The sequence below is a fragment of the Salmo salar genome, chromosome 07, assembly GCF_965601325.2.
Source record: "Salmo salar chromosome 07, fSalSal1, whole genome shotgun sequence".
NCBI lineage: Eukaryota > Metazoa > Chordata > Actinopteri > Salmoniformes > Salmonidae > Salmo > Salmo salar.
Genome location: NC_138297.1, coordinates 3,146,707 through 3,169,000, shown reverse-complemented (window position 1 = coordinate 3,169,000; position 22,294 = coordinate 3,146,707). Strand labels below are relative to the sequence as shown.

Genomic DNA, 22,294 nt, shown 5'->3' with positions numbered 1-22,294 from the left:
AGGGCTAAGATTGAATCATTTGTTGGTCTGTGGTGTGTAATGAGGGAGCAACCAGACTCTGCACTTGGCACATTTATGAAATTGCTTATCCCAGTTATTAATAAACACCCACCCATTAAGAAAATGACTGTAAAAACGGTTAAATCCCCGTGGATTGATGAGGAATTTAAAAATGTTATGTTTTAGAGGGATGAGGCTAAAGGTTTGAGGCAAATAAGTCTGGCTGTGCAACCGATTGGCTAACGTACTGCAAGTTGAGAAATCATGTGACTAAACTGAATAAAAAGAAGAAACTACACTATGAAACAAAGATAAATGACGTAAAGAATGACAGTAAAAAAAGCTTTGAAGCAACATAAATGACATTTTGGGAAAAAAGGCAAACTCAGCCCCATCATTCATTGAATCAGATGGCTCATTCATCGCAAAACCAACTGATATTGCCAAATACTTTAATAATTTTTAACATTAGCAAACTTAGGCATAACATGCCAGCAATGAACGTTGACACAACACATCCAAGTATATCTGACCAAATTATGAAAGAATTGTAATTTTGAATTCTGTAAAGTCAGTGTGGAAGAGGTGAAACTTTTTGTTGTTGTCTATCAACAATGACAAGCCACTGACTGGGGTCTGACAACTTGGATGGAAAATTACTGAGGATAATAGCGGACGATATTGCCACATCTTCAATTTAAGCAGACTTGAAAGGGTGTGCCCTCAGGCCTGGAGGGAAGCTAAAGTCATTCCGCTACCTAAGAATAGTAAAGCTCCCTTTACTGGCTCAAATAGCCGACCAATCAGCCTGTTACCATCACTTAGTAAACTTTTGGAAAGAATTGTGTTTGACCAGATACAATGTTATTTTACATTATTGACAACAAACTTTCAACACGCTTATAGGGAAGGACATTCAACAAGCACAGCACTTACACAAATGACTGGTGATTGGCTGAGAGAAATGTATGATAAAAATATTACGGGGGCTGTTTTGTTAGACTTCAGTGCGGCTTTTGACATCGATCATAGTCTGCTGCTGTAAAAACGTATGTGTTATGGCTTTACACCCCCTGCTATATTGTGGATAAAGAGTTACCTGTCTAACAGAACACAGAGAGGCTTTAATGGAAGCCTCTCAAACATAATCCAGTTAGAATCAGGAATTCCCCAGGGCAGCTGTCTAGGCCCCTTACTTTATTCAATCTTTACTAACAACATGCCACTGGCTTTGAGGAAAGCCAGAGTGTCTATGTATGCGGATGACTCAACACTTTACATGTCAGCTACCACAGCGACTGAAATGACTGCAACACTTAACAAAGAGCTGCAGTTAGTTTCAGAGTGGGTGGCAAGGAATAAGTTAGTCTGAAATATTTCTAATTTTGGGACAAATCATTCCCTAAACCCTAAACCTCAACTAAATAGTGTAATGAATAATGTGGAAATTGAGCAAATTGAGATGACTAAATTGCTTGGAGTAACCCTGGATTGTAAACTGTCCTGGTCAAAGTATATTGATACAACAGTAGCTAAGATGGGGTGAAGTCTGTCCATAATAAAGCACTGCTCTACCTTCTTAACAACACTATCAACAAGGCAGGTCCTACAGGCCCTAGTTTCTACCTTCTTAACAGCACTATCAACAAGGCAGGTCCTACAGGCCCTAGTTTCTACCTTCTTAACAACACTATCAACAAGGCAGGTCCTACAGGCCCTAGTTTCTACCTTCTTAACAGCACTATCAACAAGGCAGGTCCTACAGGCCCTAGTTTCTACCTTCTTAACAACACTATCAACAAGGCAGGTCCTACAGGCCCTAGTTTCTACCTTCTTAACAGCACTATCAACAAGGCAGGTCCTACAGGCCCTAGTTTCTACCTTCTTAACAGCACTATCAACAAGGCAGGTCCTACAGGCCCTAGTTTCTACCTTCTTAACAGCACTATCAACAAGGCAGGTCCTACAGGCCCTAGTTTCTACCTTCTTAACAACACTATCAACAAGGCAGGTCCTACAGGCCCTAGTTTTGTCGCACCTGGACTACTGTTCAGTCGTGTGGTCAGGTGCCACAAAAAGGGTTTTAGGAAATCTGTTCCATATAATTGTTTCTAATAGATAGAGGATGTTACACGTTATTATTCCTACTAGATTCAGTATTGTTCGTTATTCCAGGTTATTATTCCTACTAGATACAGGATCTTCCATGTTATTGTTCCTACTAGATACAGGATCTTCCATGTTATTGTTCTTTACTAGATACTGGATTGTTCGTTATTCCAGGTTATTGTTCTTTACTAGATACAGGATCTTCCATGTTATTATTCCAACTAGATACAGGATCTTCCATGTTATTATTCCAACTAGATACAGGATCTTCCATGTTATTATTCCAACTAGATACAGGATCTTCCATGTTATTATTCCAACTAGATACAGGATCTTCCATGTTATTATTCCAACTAGATACAGGATCTTCCATGTTATTATTCCAACTAGATACAGGATCTTCCATGTTATTATTCCAACTAGATACAGGATCTTCCATGTTATTATTCCAACTAGATACAGGATTGTTCGTTATTCCAGGTTATTGTTCTTTACTAGATACAGGATCTTCCATGTTATTATTCCAACTAGATACAGGATCTTCCATGTTATTATTCCAACTAGATACAGGATCTTCCATGTTATTATTCCTACTAGATACAGGATCTTCCATGTTATTGTTCTTACTAGATACAGGATCTTCCATGTTATTATTCCAACTAGATACAGGATCTTCCATGTTATTATTCCAACTAGATACAGGATCTTCCATGTTATTATTCCAACTAGATACAGGATCTTCCATGTTATTGTTCTTACTAGATACAGGATCTTCCATGTTATTATTCCAACTAGATACAGGATATTCCATGTTATTATTCCAACTAGATACAGGATCTTCCATGTTATTATTCCAACTAGATACAGGATATTCCATGTTATTATTCCAACTAGATACAGGATCTTCCATGTTATTATTCCTACTAGATACAGGATCTTCCATGTTATTGTTCTTACTAGATACAGGATCTTCCATGTTATTATTCCAACTAGATACAGGATATTCCATGTTATTATTCCAACTAGATACAGGATCTTCCATGTTATTATTCCTACTAGATACAGGATCTTCCATGTTATTGTTCTTACTAGATACTGGATTGTTCGTTATTCCAGGTTATTGTTCCTACTATCTACAGAGGGTTCACTGTTCCATGTGTTTTACATTTACACTTGGAGTCATTTAGCAGACGCTCTTATCTAGAGCGCCTTACAGGTAATACATTCCTCTTAAAATACAGTAGCTAGGTGGGACTACAAGGCATAGTAAGTACATCTTTCCTCAACAAAGAACAGCTTGGACTGGGCTGAGTGGGAGCTGCCCTCCCGTATGGGTTGGAGTCCCAGAGACCAGAGGTGGCAGAACAAAGGGTTGGGTTTGGGGTGTAGGGTTTGAGCAATAGCCTGAATGTTCCTACTGGGTAGAGGAAAACCTGGTTCAGTCTGCTTTCCACCAGACGCTGGGAGATGAAGTGTTTTGAAAATAATAAAATGCGAATGTGGAACAATCCAGGTGTGGAAAGCTCTTAGAAACTTACCCGGTAAGACTTACTGCTGTAATCAAAGGTGCTTCCTTTCCGAAAGCATTTACAGTGCAGATCCTTTCCCTTTTTTCAACATTTTGTTACGTTACAGCCTCATTCTAAAATGGATTAATATTTTTTTCAAAATTTTAAATATCTTATTTCTGTAAGTATTCAGACCCTTTACTATGAGACTCTAAATTGAGCTCAGGTGCATCCTGTCTCCATTGATCATCCTTGAGATGTTTCTACAACTTGATTGGAGTCCATCTATGGTAAATTCAATTGATTGGACATAATTTGGAAAGGCACACACCTGTCTACATAAGGTCCCACAGTTGACAGTGCATGTCAGAGCAAAAACCAAGCCATGAGGTCGAAGGAATTGTCCGTAGAGCTCCGAGACAGGATTTTGTTGAGGCAGAGATCTGGGGAAAGGTACCAAAAAATGTCTGCAGCATTGAAGGTCCCCAAGTACACAGTGGCCTCCATCATTCTGAAATGGAAGAAGTTTGGAACCACCAAGACTCTTCCTAGAGCTGGCCGCCCGGCCAAACTGAGCAATCAGGGGAGAAGGGCCTTGGTCAGGGAGGTGACAAAAACCCGATGGTCACTCTGACAAAGCGCCAGAGTTCCTCTGTGGAGATGGGAGAACCTTCCAGAAGGACAACCATTTCTGCAGTACTCCACCAATCAGGCCTTTATGGTAGAGTGGCCACTCATCAGTAAAAGGCACATGACAGCCCGCTTGGAGTTTGCCAAAAGGCACCTAAAGACTGAAACCATGAGAAACAAGATTCTCTGGTCTGATGAAACCAAGATTGAACTCTTTGGCCTGAATGCCAAGGGTCACGTCTGGAGGAAACCTGGCACCATCCCTACGGTGAAGCAATGGAGGTGGTGGCAGCATCATGCTGTGGGGATGGTTTTCAGCTGCAGGGACTGAGAGACTAGTCAGGATCGAGGGAAAGAGGAACAGAGCAAAGTACAGAGAGATCCTTGATCTGCTCCAGAGCGCTCAGGACCTCAGACTGGGGCGAAGGTTCACCTTCCAACAGAACAACAACCCTAAGCGCACAGCCAAGACAACACAGGAGTGGCTTCGGGACAAGTCTCTGAATGTCCTTGAGTGGCCCAGCCAGAGCCCAGACTTGAGCCTGATCTAACATCTCTGGTTTGACCTGAAAATAGCTGTGCAGCGACGCTCCCCATCCTACCTGACAGAGCTTGAGAGGATCTGCAGAGAAGAATGAGAGAAACTCCCCAAATACAGGTGTGCCAAGCTTGTAGCGTCATACCCAAGAAGACTCCAGGCTGTAATCACTGCCAAAGGTGCTTCAACAAAGTACTGAGCAAAGGGTCTGAATACTTATGTAAATGTGATATCAGTTTTTATTTGTAATAAGTTTGCAAACATTTCTACATACCTGTTTTTTTTTTGTTGCTTTGTCATTGTGGGATATTGTGTGTAGATTGATGACGAAAAAAATTACAATTTAATCCATTTTAGAATAAGGCTTTAAACGTAACAAAATGTGTCAAATCTGTGTGTGTGTGTGGATGTTAACATGTGTACATGTGTGTATTTCCATCACAGGGAGGTGTGTGACATTGAGCGTTTCCTGACAGCCACAGCGGAGAGAGAAGCCGAGGCTAAGCTGCAGCTGCAGGTCTTCATAGAGGCTCTGCTGGAACGGGCCGACCGGGCAGAGAGAAAACTGCAGCTTCTGGTGGCTGCAGACAGACACACCCACGACGACGACAGACACACCCACGACGACGACAGACACGCCCACGACGACGACAGACACACCCACGACGACGACAGACACACCTACAACGATAACAGACACACCCACGACGATGACAGACACACCCACGACGACGACAGACACACCCACGACGACGACAGACACACCCACGACGACGACAGACACACCCACGACGACGACAGACACACCCACGGCGATAATAGCCGTACATACAATAACGATAGTCACTCCCACAACGGGACCAACGGCCACAGGACCAATGGACACGCTCACAGCGGGAGTGAAGACGACATCATCACAGGGTCAAAGTTAATTGGCTACAGGGTGAGAAGGAAGAATTTATCTGATCGTTGATTGGCTAAGAAGTCCACATAACCAGTTACCCAGGTCTTGGGGTGATGGCTGGACATTTTGTAGTAATGTTCTCTGTCTTTCTCTCGGTCTCTCTCTCTCTCACCCTCTCTGTCTTTCTCTCCCCCTTCTCTCTCTCTCTCTTCCTCTCTCTCCCCCTTCTATCTCTCTCTCCCGCTCTCTCTCGGTCTCTTCTCTCTCTCCCGCTGTCTCTCGGTCTCTCTCTGTCTCTCTCTCTGTCTCTCGGTCTCTCTCTTTGTCTCTTTGCTCTCTCTGTCTCTGTTTCTGTCTCTCTTTCTCTCTCGTCTTTCTCTCTCTCATAGAGAAGCTACAGTGTATCTGGGTCGTACAGACTAGGAGACCAGATCTATCACAACAACTATGGGTAGGTACACCTCATTATCCTAATTTATCTGTGTTGATCCTGGATCATAATTTATCTGTGTTGATCCTGGATCATAAATTATCTGTGTTGATCCAGGATCATAATTTATCTGTGTTGATCCAGGATCATAATTTATCTGTGTTGATCCAGGATCATCATTTATCTGTGTTGATCCAGGATCACTATTTATCTGTGTTGATCCTGGATCATAATTTATCTGTGTTGATCCTGGATCATAATTTATCTGTGTTGATCCAGGATCATAATTTATCTGTGTTGGTCCAGGATCATCATTTATCTGTGTTGATCCAGGATCACTATTTATCTGTGTTGATCCATGATCACTATTTATCTGTGTTGGTCCTGGATAATAATTTATCTGTGTTGATCCTGGATCATTATTTAGCTGTGTTGGTCCAGGATCATCATTTATCTGTGTTGGTCCAGGATCATAATTTATCTGTGTTGATCCAGGATCATAATTTATCTGTGTTGATCCAGGATCATCATGTATCTGTGTTGATCCAGGATCACTATTTATCTGTGTTGATCCTGGATCATAATTTATCTGTGTTGATCCTGGATCATAATTTATCTGTGTTGATCCAGGATCATAATTTATCTGTGTTGGTCCAGGATCATCATTTATCTGTGTTGATCCAGGATCACTATTTATCTGTGTTGATCCATGATCACTATTTATCTGTGTTGGTCCTGGATAATAATTTATCTGTGTTGATCCTGGATCATTATTTAGCTGTGTTGGTCCAGGATCATCATTTATCTGTGTTGGTCCAGGATCATAATTTATCTGTGTTGATCCAGGATCATCATTTATCTGTTTTGATCCTGGATCATCATTTATCTGTGTTGATCCTGGATCACTATTTATCTGTGTTGATCCTGGATCACTATTTATCTGTGTTGGTCCAGGATCATAATTTATCTGTGTTGATCCAGGATCATCATTTATCTGTTTTGATTCAGGATCATCATTTATCTGTGTTGATCGAAATAATGTATCTGTGTTGATCCTGGATCATAATTTATCTGTGTTGGTCCTAGATCATCATTTATCTGTGTTGGTCCTAGATCATCATTTATCTGTGTTGATCCTAGATCATAATTTATCTGTGTTGATCCTAGATCATCATTTATCTGTGTTGATCCTAGATCATCATTTATCTGTGTTGATCCTAGATCATTATTTAGCTGTTTTGATTCAGGATCATCATTTATCTGTGTTGATCCAAATAATTTATCTGTGTTTGTCCAGGATCATAATTTATCTGTGTTGATCCTAGATCATTATTTATCTGTTTTGATTCAGGATCATCATTTATCTGTTTTGATTCAGGATCATCATTTATCTGTGTTGATCCAAATAATTTATCTGTGTTTGTCGAGGATCATCATTTAGCTGTGTTGATCGAAATCATTTATCTGTGTTGATCCAGGATCATAATTTATCTGTGTTGATCCAGGATCATAATTTATCTGTGTTGATCCAGGATCATCATTTAGCTGTATTGATCCAAATAATTTATCTGTGTTGATCCAGGATCATAATTTATCTGTGTTGATCCAGGATCACAATTTATCTGCGTTGATCCAGGATCATAATTTATCTGCGTTGATCCAGGATCACAATTTATCTGTGTTGATCCAGGATCACAATTTATCTGTGTTGATCCAGGATCATAATTTATCTCTGTTGATCCTGGATCATAATTTATCTGTGTTGATCCAGGATCATAAGTGTTGATCCAGGATCATAATTTATCTGTGTTGATCCAGGATCATTATTTTACTGTATTGATCCTGGATTATCATTTAGCTGTATTGATCCTGGATTATCATTTAGCTGTGTTGATCCTATTTTTCCAATCGAGACAATTTAATTAAATTTGTTGATGGATTGTTTATTCAGTATCAACAAAATAACGCTGTTGTAGTGAATATCACTCTTTGTTGAATCAGGACGTGTACCTGTCTCACATTGTCTTTCCAGAGCCCCCGCTGGTCGTATGCGGACCCTGTCCCTGGGTTCTGGGGGGTGGGACAGTGACTCGGTAGGGGGTTGGGCCACACCTCTGGAAGCCCATTACTACCACCACGTTCCCTGCTCTACTCGAGAGGGAGGAGAGAGGAGGGAGAGGGGGTACAGGCGAACCCCAGAGGGGAGGGGAGGGTGGGGGCGGACCAGGTGGAGGGCGCCCCCCAGCACAGAGGAAGAGGAGGAAGGGGATGATGAAGAGGAGGACACATGGTCAGAGGCCTGGAGCACACCTGAGACTCAGAGACACGCTCACGTCAGGCTGGAACACTCACCTGGCTCAGGTAATAACTTTTAATCTTACCAGGCTGGAACACTCACCTGGCTCAGGTAATAACCTTTAACCTTACCAGGCTGGAACACTCACCTGGCTCAGGTAATAACTTTTAACCTTACCAGGCTGGAAAACTCACCTGGCTCAGGTAATAACCTTTAACCTTACCGGGCTGGAACACTCACCTGGCTCAGGTAATAACTTTTAACCTTACCGGGCTGGAACACTCACCTGGCTCAGGTAATAACCTTTAACCTTACCAGGCTAGAACACTCACCTGGCTCAGGTAATAACCTTTAACCTTACCAGGCTGGAACACTCACCTGGCTCAGGTAATAACTTTTAACCATACCAGGCTGGAACACTCACCTGGCTCAGGTAATAACCTTTAACCTTACCAGGCTGGAACACTCACCTGGCTCAGGTAATAACCTTTAACCTTACCAGGCTGGAACACTCACCTGGCTCAGGTAATAACCTTTAACCTTACCAGGCTGGAACACTCACCTGGCTCAGGTAATAACTTTTAACCTTACCAGGCTGGAACACTCACCTGGCTCAGGTAATAACTTTTAACCTTACCAGGCTGGAACACTCACCTGGCTCAGGTAATAACCTTTAACCTTACCAGGCTGGAACACTCACCTGGCTCAGGTAATAACTTTTAACCTTACCAGGCTGGAACACTCACCTGGCTCAGGTAATAACCATTAACCTTACCAGGCTGGAACACTCACCTGGCTCAGGTAATAACCTTTAACCTTACCAGGCTGGAACACTCACCTGGCTCAGGTAATAACCTTTAACCTTACCAGGATGGAACACTCAACCTGGCTCAGGTAATAACCTTTAACCTTACCAGGCTGGAACACTCACCTGGCTCAGGTAATAACCTTTAACCTTACCAGGCTGGAACACTCACCTGGCTCAGGTAATAACCTTTAACCTTACCAGGCTGGAACACTCACCTGGCTCAGGTAATAACCTTTAACCTTACAAGGCTGGAACACTCACCTGGCTCAGGTAATAACCTTTAACCTTACCAGGCTGGAACACTCACCTGACTCAGGTAATAACCTTACCAGGCTGGAACACTCACCTGGCTCAGGTAATAACCTTTAACCTTACCAGGCTGGAACACTCACCTGGCTCAGGGAATCAACTTACCAGGCTGGAACACTCACCTGGCTCAGGTAATAACCTTTAACCTTACCAGGCTGGAACACTCACCTGGCTCAGGTAATAACCTTTAACCTTACCAGGCTGGAACACTCACCTGGCTCAGGTAATAACCTTTAACCTTACCAGGCTGGAACACTCACCTGCCTCAGGTAATAACCGTGTGTGTACTGTAACTCTACCTGATGCAGATCAGTCTCCACATAGCTCTGTCTAGACAACTCCAGTCTCCACATAACTCTGTCTGGACAGATATACTCTGTCTAAATAACTCTGACGTTTCTCTCCAGGTGTGTACTCTGTCTAAATAACTCTACCTGACGTTTCTCTCCAGGTGTGTACTGTGTCTAACTAACTCTACCTGACGTTTCTCTCCAGGTGTGTACTGTGTCTAACTAACTCTACCTGACGTTTCTCTCCAGGTGTGTACTGTGTCTAACTAACTCTACCTGATGTTTCTCTCCAGGTGTGTACTGTGTCTAACTAACTCTACCTGATGTTTCTCTCCAGGTGTGTACTGTGTCTAACTAACTCTACCTGACGTTTCTCTCCAGGTGTGTACTGTGTCTAACTCTACCTGACGTTTCTCTCCAGGTGTGTACTGTGTCTAACTAACTCTACCTGACGTTTCTCTCCAGGTGTGTACTGTGTCTAACTAACTCTACCTGACGTTTCTCTCCAGGTGTGTACTGTGTCTAACTCTACCTGACGTTTCTCTCCAGGTGTGTACTGTGTCTAACTAACTCTACCTGACGTTTCTCTCCAGGTGTGTACTGTGTCTAACTCTACCAGACGTTTCTCTCCAGGTGTGTACTGTGTCTAACTAACTCTACCTGACGTTTCTCTCCAGGTGTGTACTGTGTCTAACTAACTCTACCTGACGTTTCTCTCCAGGTGTGTACTGTGTCTAACTAACTCTACCTGACGTTTCTCTCCAGGTGTGTACTGTGTCTAACTAACTCTACCTGACGTTTCTCTCCAGGTGTGTACTGTGTCAAACTAACTCTACCTGACGTTTCTCTCCAGGTGTGTACTGTGTCTAACTAACTCTACCTGACGTTTCTCTCCAGGTGTGTACTGTGTCTAACTAACTCTACCTGACGTTTCTCTCCAGGTGTGTACTGTGTCTAACTCTACCTGACGTTTCTCTCCAGGTGTGTACTGTGTCTAACTAACTCTACCTGACGTTTCTCTCCAGGTGTGTACTGTGTCTAACTCTACCTGACGTTTCTCTCCAGGTGTGTACTGTGTCTAACTAACTCTACCTGACGTTTCTCTCCAGGTGTGTACTGTGTCTAACTAACTCTACCTGACGTTTCTCTCCAGGTGTGTACTGTGTCTAACTAACTCTACCTGACGTTTCTCTCCAGGTGTGTACTGTGTCTAACTAACTCTACCTGACGTTTCTCTCCAGGTGTGTACTGTGTCTAACTAACTCTACCTGACGTTTCTCTCCAGGTGTGTACTGTGTCTAACTAACTCTACCTGACGTTTCTCTCCAGGTGTGTACTGTGTCTAACTAACTCTACCTGACGTTTCTCTCCAGGTGTGTACTGTGTCTAACTAACTCTACCTGACGTTTCTCTCCAGGTGTGTACTGTGTCTAACTCTACCTGACGTTTCTCTCCAGGTGTGTACTGTGTCTAACTAACTCTACCTGACGTTTCTCTCCAGGTGTGTACTGTGTCTAACTCTACCTGACGTTTCTCTCCAGGTGTGTACTGTGTCTAACTCTACCTGACGTTTCTCTCCAGGTGTGTACTGTGTCTAACTAACTCTACCTGACGTTTCTCTCCAGGTGTGTACTGTGTCTAACTAACTCTACCTGACGTTTCTCTCCAGGTGTGTACTGTGTCTAACTAACACTACCTGACGTTTCTCTCCAGGTGTGTACTGTGTCTAACTCACTCTACCTGACGTTTCTCTCCAGGTGTGTACTGTGTCTAACTAACTCTACCTGACGTTTCTCTCCAGGTGTGTACTGTGTCTAACTAACTCTACCTGACGTTTCTCTCCAGGTGTGTACTGTGTCTAACTCTACCTGACGTTTCTCTCCAGGTGTGTACTGTGTCTAACTCTACCTGACGTTTCTCTCCAGGTGTGTACTGTGTCTAACTAACTCTACCTGACGTTTCTCTCCAGGTGTGTACTGTGTCTAACTCTACCTGACGTTTCTCTCCAGGTGTGTACTGTGTCTAACTAACTCTACCTGACGTTTCTCTCCAGGTGTGTACTGTGTCTAACTAACTCTACCTGACGTTTCTCTCCAGGTGTGTACTGTGTCTAACTAACTCTACCTGACGTTTCTCTCCAGGTGTGTACTGTGTCTAACTAACTCTACCTGACGTTTCTCTCCAGGTGTGTACTGTGTCTAATTCTACCTGACGGTTCTCTCCAGGTGTGTACTGTGTCTAACTAACTCTACCTGACGTTTCTCTCCAGGTGGGTACTGTGTCTAACTAACTCTACCTGACGTTTCTCTCCAGGTGTGTACTGTGTCTAACTCTACCTGACGTTTCTCTCCAGGTGTGTACTGTGTCTAACTCTACCTGACGTTTCTCTCCAGGTGTGTACTGTGTCTAACTAACTCTACCTGACGTTTCTCTCCAGGTGTGTACTGTGTCTAACTAACTCTACCTGACGTTTCTCTCCAGGTGTGTACTGTGTCTATCTAACTCTACCTGACGTTTCTCTCCAGGTGTGTACTGTGTCTAACTAACTCTACCTGACGTTTCTCTCCAGGTGTGTATTGTGTCTAACTCTACCTGACGTTTCTCTCCAGGTGTTTACTGTGTCTAACTCTACCTGACGTTTCTCTCCAGGTGTGTACTGTGTCTAACTAACTCTACCTGACGTTTCTCTCCAGGTGTGTACTGTGTCTAACTCTACCTGACGTTTCTCTCCAGGTGTGTACTTTGTCTAACTAACTCTACCTGGCGTTTCTCTCCAGGTGTGTACTGTGTCTAACTAACTCTACCTGACGTTTCTCTCCAGGTGTGTACTGTGTCTAACTAACTCTACCTGACGTTTCTCTCCAGGTGTGTACTGTGTCTAACTCTACCAGACGTTTCTCTCCAGGTGTGTACTGTGTCTAACTAACTCTACCTGACGTTTCTCTCCAGGTGTGTACTCTGTCTAACTAACTCTACCTGACGTTTCTCTCCAGGTGTGTACTGTGTCTAACTAACTCTACCTGACGTTTCTCTCCAGGTGTGTACTGTGTCTAACTAACTCTACCTGACGTTTCTCTCCAGGTGTGTACTGTGTCTAACTAACTCTACCTGACGTTTCTCTCCAGGTGTGTACTGTGTCTAACTAACTCTACCTGACGTTTCTCTCCAGGTGTGTACTGTGTCTAACTAACTCTACCTGACGTTTCTCTCCAGGTGTGTACTGTGTCTAACTAACTCTACCTGACGTTTCTCTCCAGGTGTGTACTGTGTCTAACTAACTCTACCTGACGTTTCTCTCCAGGTGTGTACTGTGTCTAACTAACTCTACCTGACGTTTCTCTCCAGGTGTGTACTGTGTCTAACTCTACCTGACGTTTCTCTCCAGGTGTGTACTGTGTCTAACTAACTCTGCCTGACGTTTCTCTCCAGGTGTGTACTGTGTCTAACTAACTCTACCTGACGTTTCTCTCCAGGTGTGTACTGTGTCTAACTCTACCTGACGTTTCTCTCCAGGTGTGTACTGTGTCTAACTCTACCTGACGTTTCTCTCCAGGTGTGTACTGTGTCTAACTAACTCTACCTGACGTTTCTCTCCAGGTGTGTACTGTGTCTAACTAACTCTACCTGACGTTTCTCTCCAGGTGTGTACTGTGTCTAACTAACTCTACCTGACGTTTCTCTCCAGGTGTGTACTGTGTCTAACTAACTCTACCTGACGTTTCTCTCCAGGTGTGTACTGTGTCTAACTAACTCTACCTGACGTTTCTCTCCAGGTGTGTACTGTGTCTAACTAACTCTACCTGACGTTTCTCTCCAGGTGTGTACTGTGTCTAACTAACTCTACCTGACGTTTCTCTCCAGGTGTGTACTGTGTCTAACTAACTCTACCTGACGTTTCTCTCCAGGTGTGTACTGTGTCTAACTAACTCTACCTGACGTTTCTCTCCAGGTGTGTACTGTGTCTAACTAACTCTACCTGACGTTTCTCTCCAGGTGTGTACTGTGTCTAACTAACTCTACCTGACGTTTCTCTCCAGGTGTGTACTGTGTCTAACTAACTCTACCTGACGTTTCTCTCCAGGTGTGTACTGTGTCTAACTAACTCTACCTGACGTTTCTCTCCAGGTGTGTACTGTGTCTAACTAACTCTACCTGACGTTTCTCTCCAGGTGTGTACTGTGTCTAACTAACTCTACCTGACGTTTCTCTCCAGGTGTGTACTGTGTCTAACTAACTCTACCTGACGTTTCTCTCCAGGTGTGTACTGTGTCTAACTAACTCTACCTGACGTTTCTCTCCAGGTGTGTACTGTGTCTAACTAACTCTACCTGACGTTTCTCTCCAGGTGTGTACTGTGTCTAACTAACTCTACCTGACGTTTCTCTCCAGGTGTGTACTGTGTCTAACTAACTCTACCTGACGTTTCTCTCCAGGTGTGTACTGTGTCTAACTAACTCTACCTGACGTTTCTCTCCAGGTGTGTACTGTGTCTAACTAACTCTACCTGACGTTTCTCTCCAGGTGTGTACTGTGTCTAACTAACTCTACCTGACGTTTCTCTCCAGGTGTGTACTGTGTCTAACTCTACCTGACGTTTCTCTCCAGGTGTGTACTGTGTCTAACTCTACCTGACGTTTCTCTCCAGGTGTGTACTGTGTCTAACTCTACCTGACGTTTCTCTCCAGGTGTGTACTGTGTCTAACTAACTCTACCTGACGTTTCTCTCCAGGTGTGTACTGTGTCAAACTAACTCTACCTGACGTTTCTCTCCAGGTGTGTACTGTGTCTAACTAACTCTACCTGACGTTTCTCTCCAGGTGTGTACTGTGTCTAACTAACTCTACCTGACGTTTCTCTCCAGGTGTGTACTGTGTCTAACTAACTCTACCTGACGTTTCTCTCCAGGTGTGTACTGTGTCTAACTAACTCTACCTGACGTTTCTCTCCAGGTGTGTACTGTGTCTAACTAACTCTACCTGACGTTTCTCTCCAGGTGTGTACTGTGTCTAACTAACTCTACCTGACGTTTCTCTCCAGGTGTGTACTGTGTCTAACTAACTCTACCTGACGTTTCTCTCCAGGTGTGTACTGTGTCTAACTAACTCTACCTGACGTTTCTCTCCAGGTGTGTACTGTGTCTAACTAACTCTACCTGACGTTTCTCTCCAGGTGTGTACTGTGTCTAACTAACTCTACCTGACGTTTCTCTCCAGGTGTGTACTGTGTCTAACTAACTCTACCTGACGTTTCTCTCCAGGTGTGTACTGTGTCTAACTAACTCTACCTGACGTTTCTCTCCAGGTGTGTACTGTGTCTAACTAACTCTACCTGACGTTTCTCTCCAGGTGTGTACTGTGTCTAACTAACTCTACCTGACGTTTCTCTCCAGGTGTGTACTGTGTCTAACTCTACCTGACGTTTCTCTCCAGGTGTGTACTGTGTCTAACTCTACCTGACGTTTCTCTCCAGGTGTGTACTGTGTCTAACTCTACCTGACGTTTCTCTCCAGGTGTGTACTGTGTCTAACTAACTCTACCTGACGTTTCTCTCCAGGTGTGTACTGTGTCTAACTAACTCTACCTGACGTTTCTCTCCAGGTGTGTACTGTGTCTAACTAACTCTACCTGACGTTTCTCTCCAGGTGTGTACTGTGTCTAACTAACTCTACCTGACGTTTCTCTCCAGGTGTGTACTGTGTCTAACTAACTCTACCTGACGTTTCTCTCCAGGTGTGTACTGTGTCTAACTAACTCTACCTGACGTTTCTCTCCAGGTGTGTACTGTGTCTAACTAACTCTACCTGACGTTTCTCTCCAGGTGTGTACTGTGTCTAACTCTACCTGACGTTTCTCTCCAGGTGTGTACTGTGTCTAACTCTACCTGACGTTTCTCTCCAGGTGTGTACTGTGTCTAACTAACTCTACCTGACGTTTCTCTCCAGGTGTGTACTGTGTCTAACTAACTCTACCTGACGTTTCTCTCCAGGTGTGTACTGTGTCTAACTAACTCTACCTGACGTTTCTCTCCAGGTGTGTACTGTGTCTAACTAACTCTACCTGACGTTTCTCTCCAGGTGTGTACTGTGTCTAACTCTACCTGACGTTTCTCTCCAGGTGTTTACTGTGTCTAACTCTACCTGACGTTTCTCTCCAGGTGTGTACTGTGTCTAACTAACTCTACCTGACGTTTCTCTCCAGGTGTGTACTGTGTCTAACTCTACCTGACGTTTCTCTCCAGGTGTGTACTTTGTCTAACTAACTCTACCTGGCGTTTCTCTCCAGGTGTGTACTGTGTCTAACTAACTCTACCTGACGTTTCTCTCCAGGTGTGTACTGTGTCTAACTAACTCTACCTGACGTTTCTCTCCAGGTGTGTACTGTGTCTAACTCTACCTGACGTTTCTCTCCAGGTGTGTACTGTGTCTAACTAACTCTACCTGACGTTTCTCTCCAGGTGTGTACTGTGTCTAACTAACTCTACCTGACGTTTCTCTCCAGGTGTGTACTGTGTCTAACTAACTCTACCTGACGTTTCTCTCCAGGTGTGTACTGTGTCTAACTAACTCTACCTGACGTTTCTCTCCAGGTGTGTACTGTGTCTAACTAACTCTACCTGACGTTTCTCTCCAGGTGTGTACTGTGTCTAACTAACTCTACCTGACGTTTCTCTCCAGGTGTGTACTGTGTCTAACTAACTCTACCTGACGTTTCTCTCCAGGTGTGTACTGTGTCTAACTAACTCTACCTGACGTTTCTCTCCAGGTGTGTACTGTGTCTAACTAACTCTACCTGACGTTTCTCTCCAGGTGTGTACTGTGTCTAACTAACTCTACCTGACGTTTCTCTCCAGGTGTGTACTGTGTCTAACTAACTCTACCTGACGTTTCTCTCCAGGTGTGTACTGTGTCTAACTAACTCTACCTGACGTTTCTCTCCAGGTGTGTACTGTGTCTAACTCTACCTGACGTTTCTCTCCAGGTGTGTACTGTGTCTAACTAACTCTACCTGACGTTTCTCTCCAGGTGTGTACTGTGTCTAACTAACTCTACCTGACGTTTCTCTCCAGGTGTGTACTGTGTCTAACTAACTCTACCTGACGTTTCTCTCCAGGTGTGTACTGTGTCTAACTAACTCTACCTGACGTTTCTCTCCAGGTGTGTACTGTGTCTAACTAACTCTACCTGACGTTTCTCTCCAGGTGTGTACTGTGTCTAACTAACTCTACCTGACGTTTCTCTCCAGGTGTGTACTGTGTCTAACTCTACCTGACGTTTCTCTCCAGGTGTGTACTGTGTCTAACTAACTCTACCTGACGTTTCTCTCCAGGTGTGTACTGTGTCTAACTAACTCTACCTGACGTTTCTCTCCAGGTGTGTACTGTGTCTAACTAACTCTACCTGACGTTTCTCTCCAGGTGTGTACTGTGTCTAACTAACTCTACCTGACGTTTCTCTCCAGGTGTGTACTGTGTCTAACTAACTCTACCTGACGTTTCTCTCCAGGTGTGTACTGTGTCTAACTCTACCTGACGTTTCTCTCCAGGTGTGTACTGTGTCTAACTAACTCTACCTGACGTTTCTCTCCAGGTGTGTACTGTGTCTAACTAACTCTACCTGACGTTTCTCTCCAGGTGTGTACTGTGTCTAACTAACTCTACCTGACGTTTCTCTCCAGGTGTGTACTGTGTCTAACTAACTCTACCTGACGTTTCTCTCCAGGTGTGTACTGTGTCTAACTAACTCTACCTGACGTTTCTCTCCAGGTGTGTACTGTGTCTAACTAACTCTACCTGACGTTTCTCTCCAGGTGTGTACTGTGTCTAACTAACTCTACCTGACGTTTCTCTCCAGGTGTGTACTGTGTCTAACTAACTCTACCTGACGTTTCTCTCCAGGTGTGTACTGTGTCTAACTCTACCTGACGTTTCTCTCCAGGTGTGTACTGTGTCTAACTAACTCTACCTGACGTTTCTCTCCAGGTGTGTACTGTGTCTAACTAACTCTACCTGACGTTTCTCTCCAGGTGTGTACTGTGTCTAACTAACTCTACCTGACGTTTCTCTCCAGGTGTGTACTGTGTCTAACTCTACCTGACGTTTCTCTCCAGGTGTGTACTGTGTCTAACTCTACCTGACGTTTCTCTCCAGGTGTGTACTGTGTCTAACTAACTCTACCTGACGTTTCTCTCCAGGTGTGTACTGTGTCTAACTAACTCTACCTGACGTTTCTCTCCAGGTGTGTACTGTGTCTAACTAACTCTACCTGACGTTTCTCTCCAGGTGTGTACTGTGTCTAACTAACTCTACCTGACGTTTCTCTCCAGGTGTGTACTGTGTCTAACTAACTCTACCTGACGTTTCTCTCCAGGTGTGTACTGTGTCTAACTAACTCTACCTGACGTTTCTCTCCAGGTGTGTACTGTGTCTAACTAACTCTACCTGACGTTTCTCTCCAGGTGTGTACTGTGTCTAACTAACTCTACCTGACGTTTCTCTCCAGGTGTGTACTGTGTCTAACTAACTCTACCTGACGTTTCTCTCCAGGTGTGTACTGTGTCTAACTAACTCTACCTGACGTTTCTCTCCAGGTGTGTACTGTGTCTAACTAACTCTACCTGACGTTTCTCTCCAGGTGTGTACTGTGTCTAACTAACTCTACCTGACGTTTCTCTCCAGGTGTGTACTGTGTCTAACTAACTCTACCTGACGTTTCTCTCCAGGTGTGTACTGTGTCTAACTAACTCTACCTGACGTTTCTCTCCAGGTGTGTACTGTGTCTAACTAACTCTACCTGACGTTTCTCTCCAGGTGTGTACTGTGTCTAACTAACTCTACCTGACGTTTCTCTCCAGGTGTGTACTGTGTCTAACTAACTCTACCTGACGTTTCTCTCCAGGTGTGTACTGTGTCTAACTAACTCTACCTGACGTTTCTCTCCAGGTGTGTACTGTGTCTAACTCTACCTGACGTTTCTCTCCAGGTGTGTACTGTGTCTAACTAACTCTACCTGACGTTTCTCTCCAGGTGTGTACTGTGTCTAACTAACTCTACCTGACGTTTCTCTCCAGGTGTGTACTGTGTCTAACTAACTCTACCTGACGTTTCTCTCCAGGTGTGTACTGTGTCTAACTAACTCTACCTGACGTTTCTCTCCAGGTGTGTACTGTGTCTAACTAACTCTACCTGACGTTTCTCTCCAGGTGTGTACTGTGTCTAACTAACTCTACCTGACGTTTCTCTCCAGGTGTGTACTGTGTCTAACTAACTCTACCTGACGTTTCTCTCCAGGTGTGTACTGTGTCTAACTAACTCTACCTGACGTTTCTCTCCAGGTGTGTACTGTGTCTAACTAACTCTACCTGACGTTTCTCTCCAGGTGTGTACTGTGTCTAACTAACTCTACCTGACGTTTCTCTCCAGGTGTGTACTGTGTCTAACTAACTCTACCTGACGTTTCTCTCCAGGTGTGTACTGTGTCTAACTAACTCTACCTGACGTTTCTCTCCAGGTGTGTACTGTGTCTAACTAACTCTACCTGACGTTTCTCTCCAGGTGTGTACTGTGTCTAACTAACTCTACCTGACGTTTCTCTCCAGGTGTGTACTGTGTCTAACTAACTCTACCTGACGTTTCTCTCCAGGTGTGTACTGTGTCTAACTCTACCTGACGTTTCTCTCCAGGTGTGTACTGTGTCTAACTCTACCTGACGTTTCTCTCCAGGTGTGTACTGTGTCTAACTAACTCTACCTGACGTTTCTCTCCAGGTGTGTACTGTGTCTAACTAACTCTACCTGACGTTTCTCTCCAGGTGTGTACTGTGTCTAACTAACTCTACCTGACGTTTCTCTCCAGGTGTGTACTGTGTCTAACTAACTCTACCTGACGTTTCTCTCCAGGTGTGTACTGTGTCTAACTCTACCTGACGTTTCTCTCCAGGTGTGTACTGTGTCTAACTAACTCTACCTGACGTTTCTCTCCAGGTGTGTACTGTGTCTAACTAACTCTACCTGACGTTTCTCTCCAGGTGTGTACTGTGTCTAACTAACTCTACCTGACGTTTCTCTCCAGGTGTGTACTGTGTCTAACTAACTCTACCTGACGTTTCTCTCCAGGTGTGTACTGTGTCTAACTAACTCTACCTGACGTTTCTCTCCAGGTGTGTACTGTGTCTAACTAACTCTACCTGACGTTTCTCTCCAGGTGTGTACTGTGTCTAACTAACTCTACCTGACGTTTCTCTCCAGGTGTGTACTGTGTCTAACTAACTCTACCTGACGTTTCTCTCCAGGTGTGTACTGTGTCTAACTAACTCTACCTGACGTTTCTCTCCAGGTGTGTACTGTGTCTAACTAACTCTACCTGACGTTTCTCTCCAGGTGTGTACTGTGTCTAACTAACTCTACCTGACGTTTCTCTCCAGGTGTGTACTGTGTCTAACTAACTCTACCTGACGTTTCTCTCCAGGTGTGTACTGTGTCTAACTAACTCTACCTGACGTTTCTCTCCAGGTGTGTACTGTGTCTAACTAACTCTACCTGACGTTTCTCTCCAGGTGTGTACTGTGTCTAACTAACTCTACCTGACGTTTCTCTCCAGGTGTGTACTGTGTCTAACTCTACCTGACGTTTCTCTCCAGGTGTGTACTGTGTCTAACTCTACCTGACGTTTCTCTCCAGGTGTGTACTGTGTCTAACTAACTCTACCTGACGTTTCTCTCCAGGTGTGTACTGTGTCTAACTAACTCTACCTGACGTTTCTCTCCAGGTGTGTACTGTGTCTAACTAACTCTACCTGACGTTTCTCTCCAGGTGTGTACTGTGTCTAACTCTACCTGACGTTTCTCTCCAGGTGTGTACTGTGTCTAACTCTACCTGACGTTTCTCTCCAGGTGTGTACTGTGTCTAACTCTACCTGACGTTTCTCTCCAGGTGTGTACTGTGTCTAACTCTACCTGACGTTTCTCTCCAGGTGTGTACTGTGTCTAACTAACTCTACCTGACGTTTCTCTCCAGGTGTGTACTGTGTCTAACTAACTCTACCTGACGTTTCTCTCCAGGTGTGTACTGTGTCTAACTAACTCTACCTGACGTTTCTCTCCAGGTGTGTACTGTGTCTAACTAACTCTACCTGACGTTTCTCTCCAGGTGTGTACTGTGTCTAACTAACTCTACCTGACGTTTCTCTCCAGGTGTGTACTGTGTCTAACTAACTCTACCTGACGTTTCTCTCCAGGTGTGTACTGTGTCTAACTAACTCTACCTGACGTTTCTCTCCAGGTGTGTACTGTGTCTAACTAACTCTACCTGACGTTTCTCTCCAGGTGTGTACTGTGTCTAACTAACTCTACCTGACGTTTCTCTCCAGGTGTGTACTGTGTCTAACTAACTCTACCTGACGTTTCTCTCCAGGTGTGTACTGTGTCTAACTACCTACCTGACGTTTCTCTCCAGGTGTGTACTGTGTCTAACTAACTCTACCTGACGTTTCTCTCCAGGTGTGTACTGTGTCTAACTCTACCTGACGTTTCTCTCCAGGTGTGTACTGTGTCTAACTAACTCTACCTGACGTTTCTCTCCAGGTGTGTACTGTGTCTAACTAACTCTACCTGACGTTTCTCTCCAGGTGTGTACTGTGTCTAACTAACTCTACCTGACGTTTCTCTCCAGGTGTGTACTGTGTCTAACTAACTCTACCTGACGTTTCTCTCCAGGTGTGTACTGTGTCTAACTAACTCTACCTGACGTTTCTCTCCAGGTGTGTACTGTGTCTAACTAACTCTACCTGACGTTTCTCTCCAGGTGTGTACTGTGTCTAACTAACTCTACCTGACGTTTCTCTCCAGGTGTGTACTGTGTCTAACTAACTCTACCTGACGTTTCTCTCCAGGTGTGTACTGTGTCTAACTAACTCTACCTGACGTTTCTCTCCAGGTGTGTACTGTGTCTAACTAACTCTACCTGACGTTTCTCTCCAGGTGTGTACTGTGTCTAACTAACTCTACCTGACGTTTCTCTCCAGGTGTGTACTGTGTCTAACTCTACCTGACGTTTCTCTCCAGGTGTGTACTGTGTCTAACTAACTCTACCTGACGTTTCTCTCCAGGTGTGTACTGTGTCTAACTAACTCTACCTGACGTTTCTCTCCAGGTGTGTACTGTGTCTAACTAACTCTACCTGACGTTTCTCTCCAGGTGTGTACTGTGTCTAACTAACTCTACCTGACGTTTCTCTCCAGGTGTGTACTGTGTCTAACTAACTCTACCTGACGTTTCTCTCCAGGTGTGTACTGTGTCTAACTAACTCTACCTGACGTTTCTCTCCAGGTGTGTACTGTGTCTAACTAACTCTACCTGACGTTTCTCTCCAGGTGTGTACTGTGTCTAACTAACTCTACCTGACGTTTCTCTCCAGGTGTGTACTGTGTCTAACTAACTCTACCTGACGTTTCTCTCCAGGTGTGTACTGTGTCTAACTAA

General features: G+C 44.2%; 1 protein-coding gene across 1 annotated transcript in view; it reads left to right on the top strand.

The window, feature by feature from the left end:
* The window catches only part of LOC145879980 (F-box only protein 41), a 52,496-nt gene that overhangs the window by 16,681 nt on the left and 13,521 nt on the right, over positions 1–22,294 (top strand). The window contains exons 3-5 of the mRNA XM_082977263.1: positions 5,230–5,728; positions 6,079–6,140; positions 8,152–8,480. Of these exons, the coding sequence (XP_082833389.1) occupies positions 5,230–5,728; positions 6,079–6,140; positions 8,152–8,480 (890 nt within the window). The remainder of the gene's footprint in view (positions 1–5,229; positions 5,729–6,078; positions 6,141–8,151; positions 8,481–22,294) is intronic.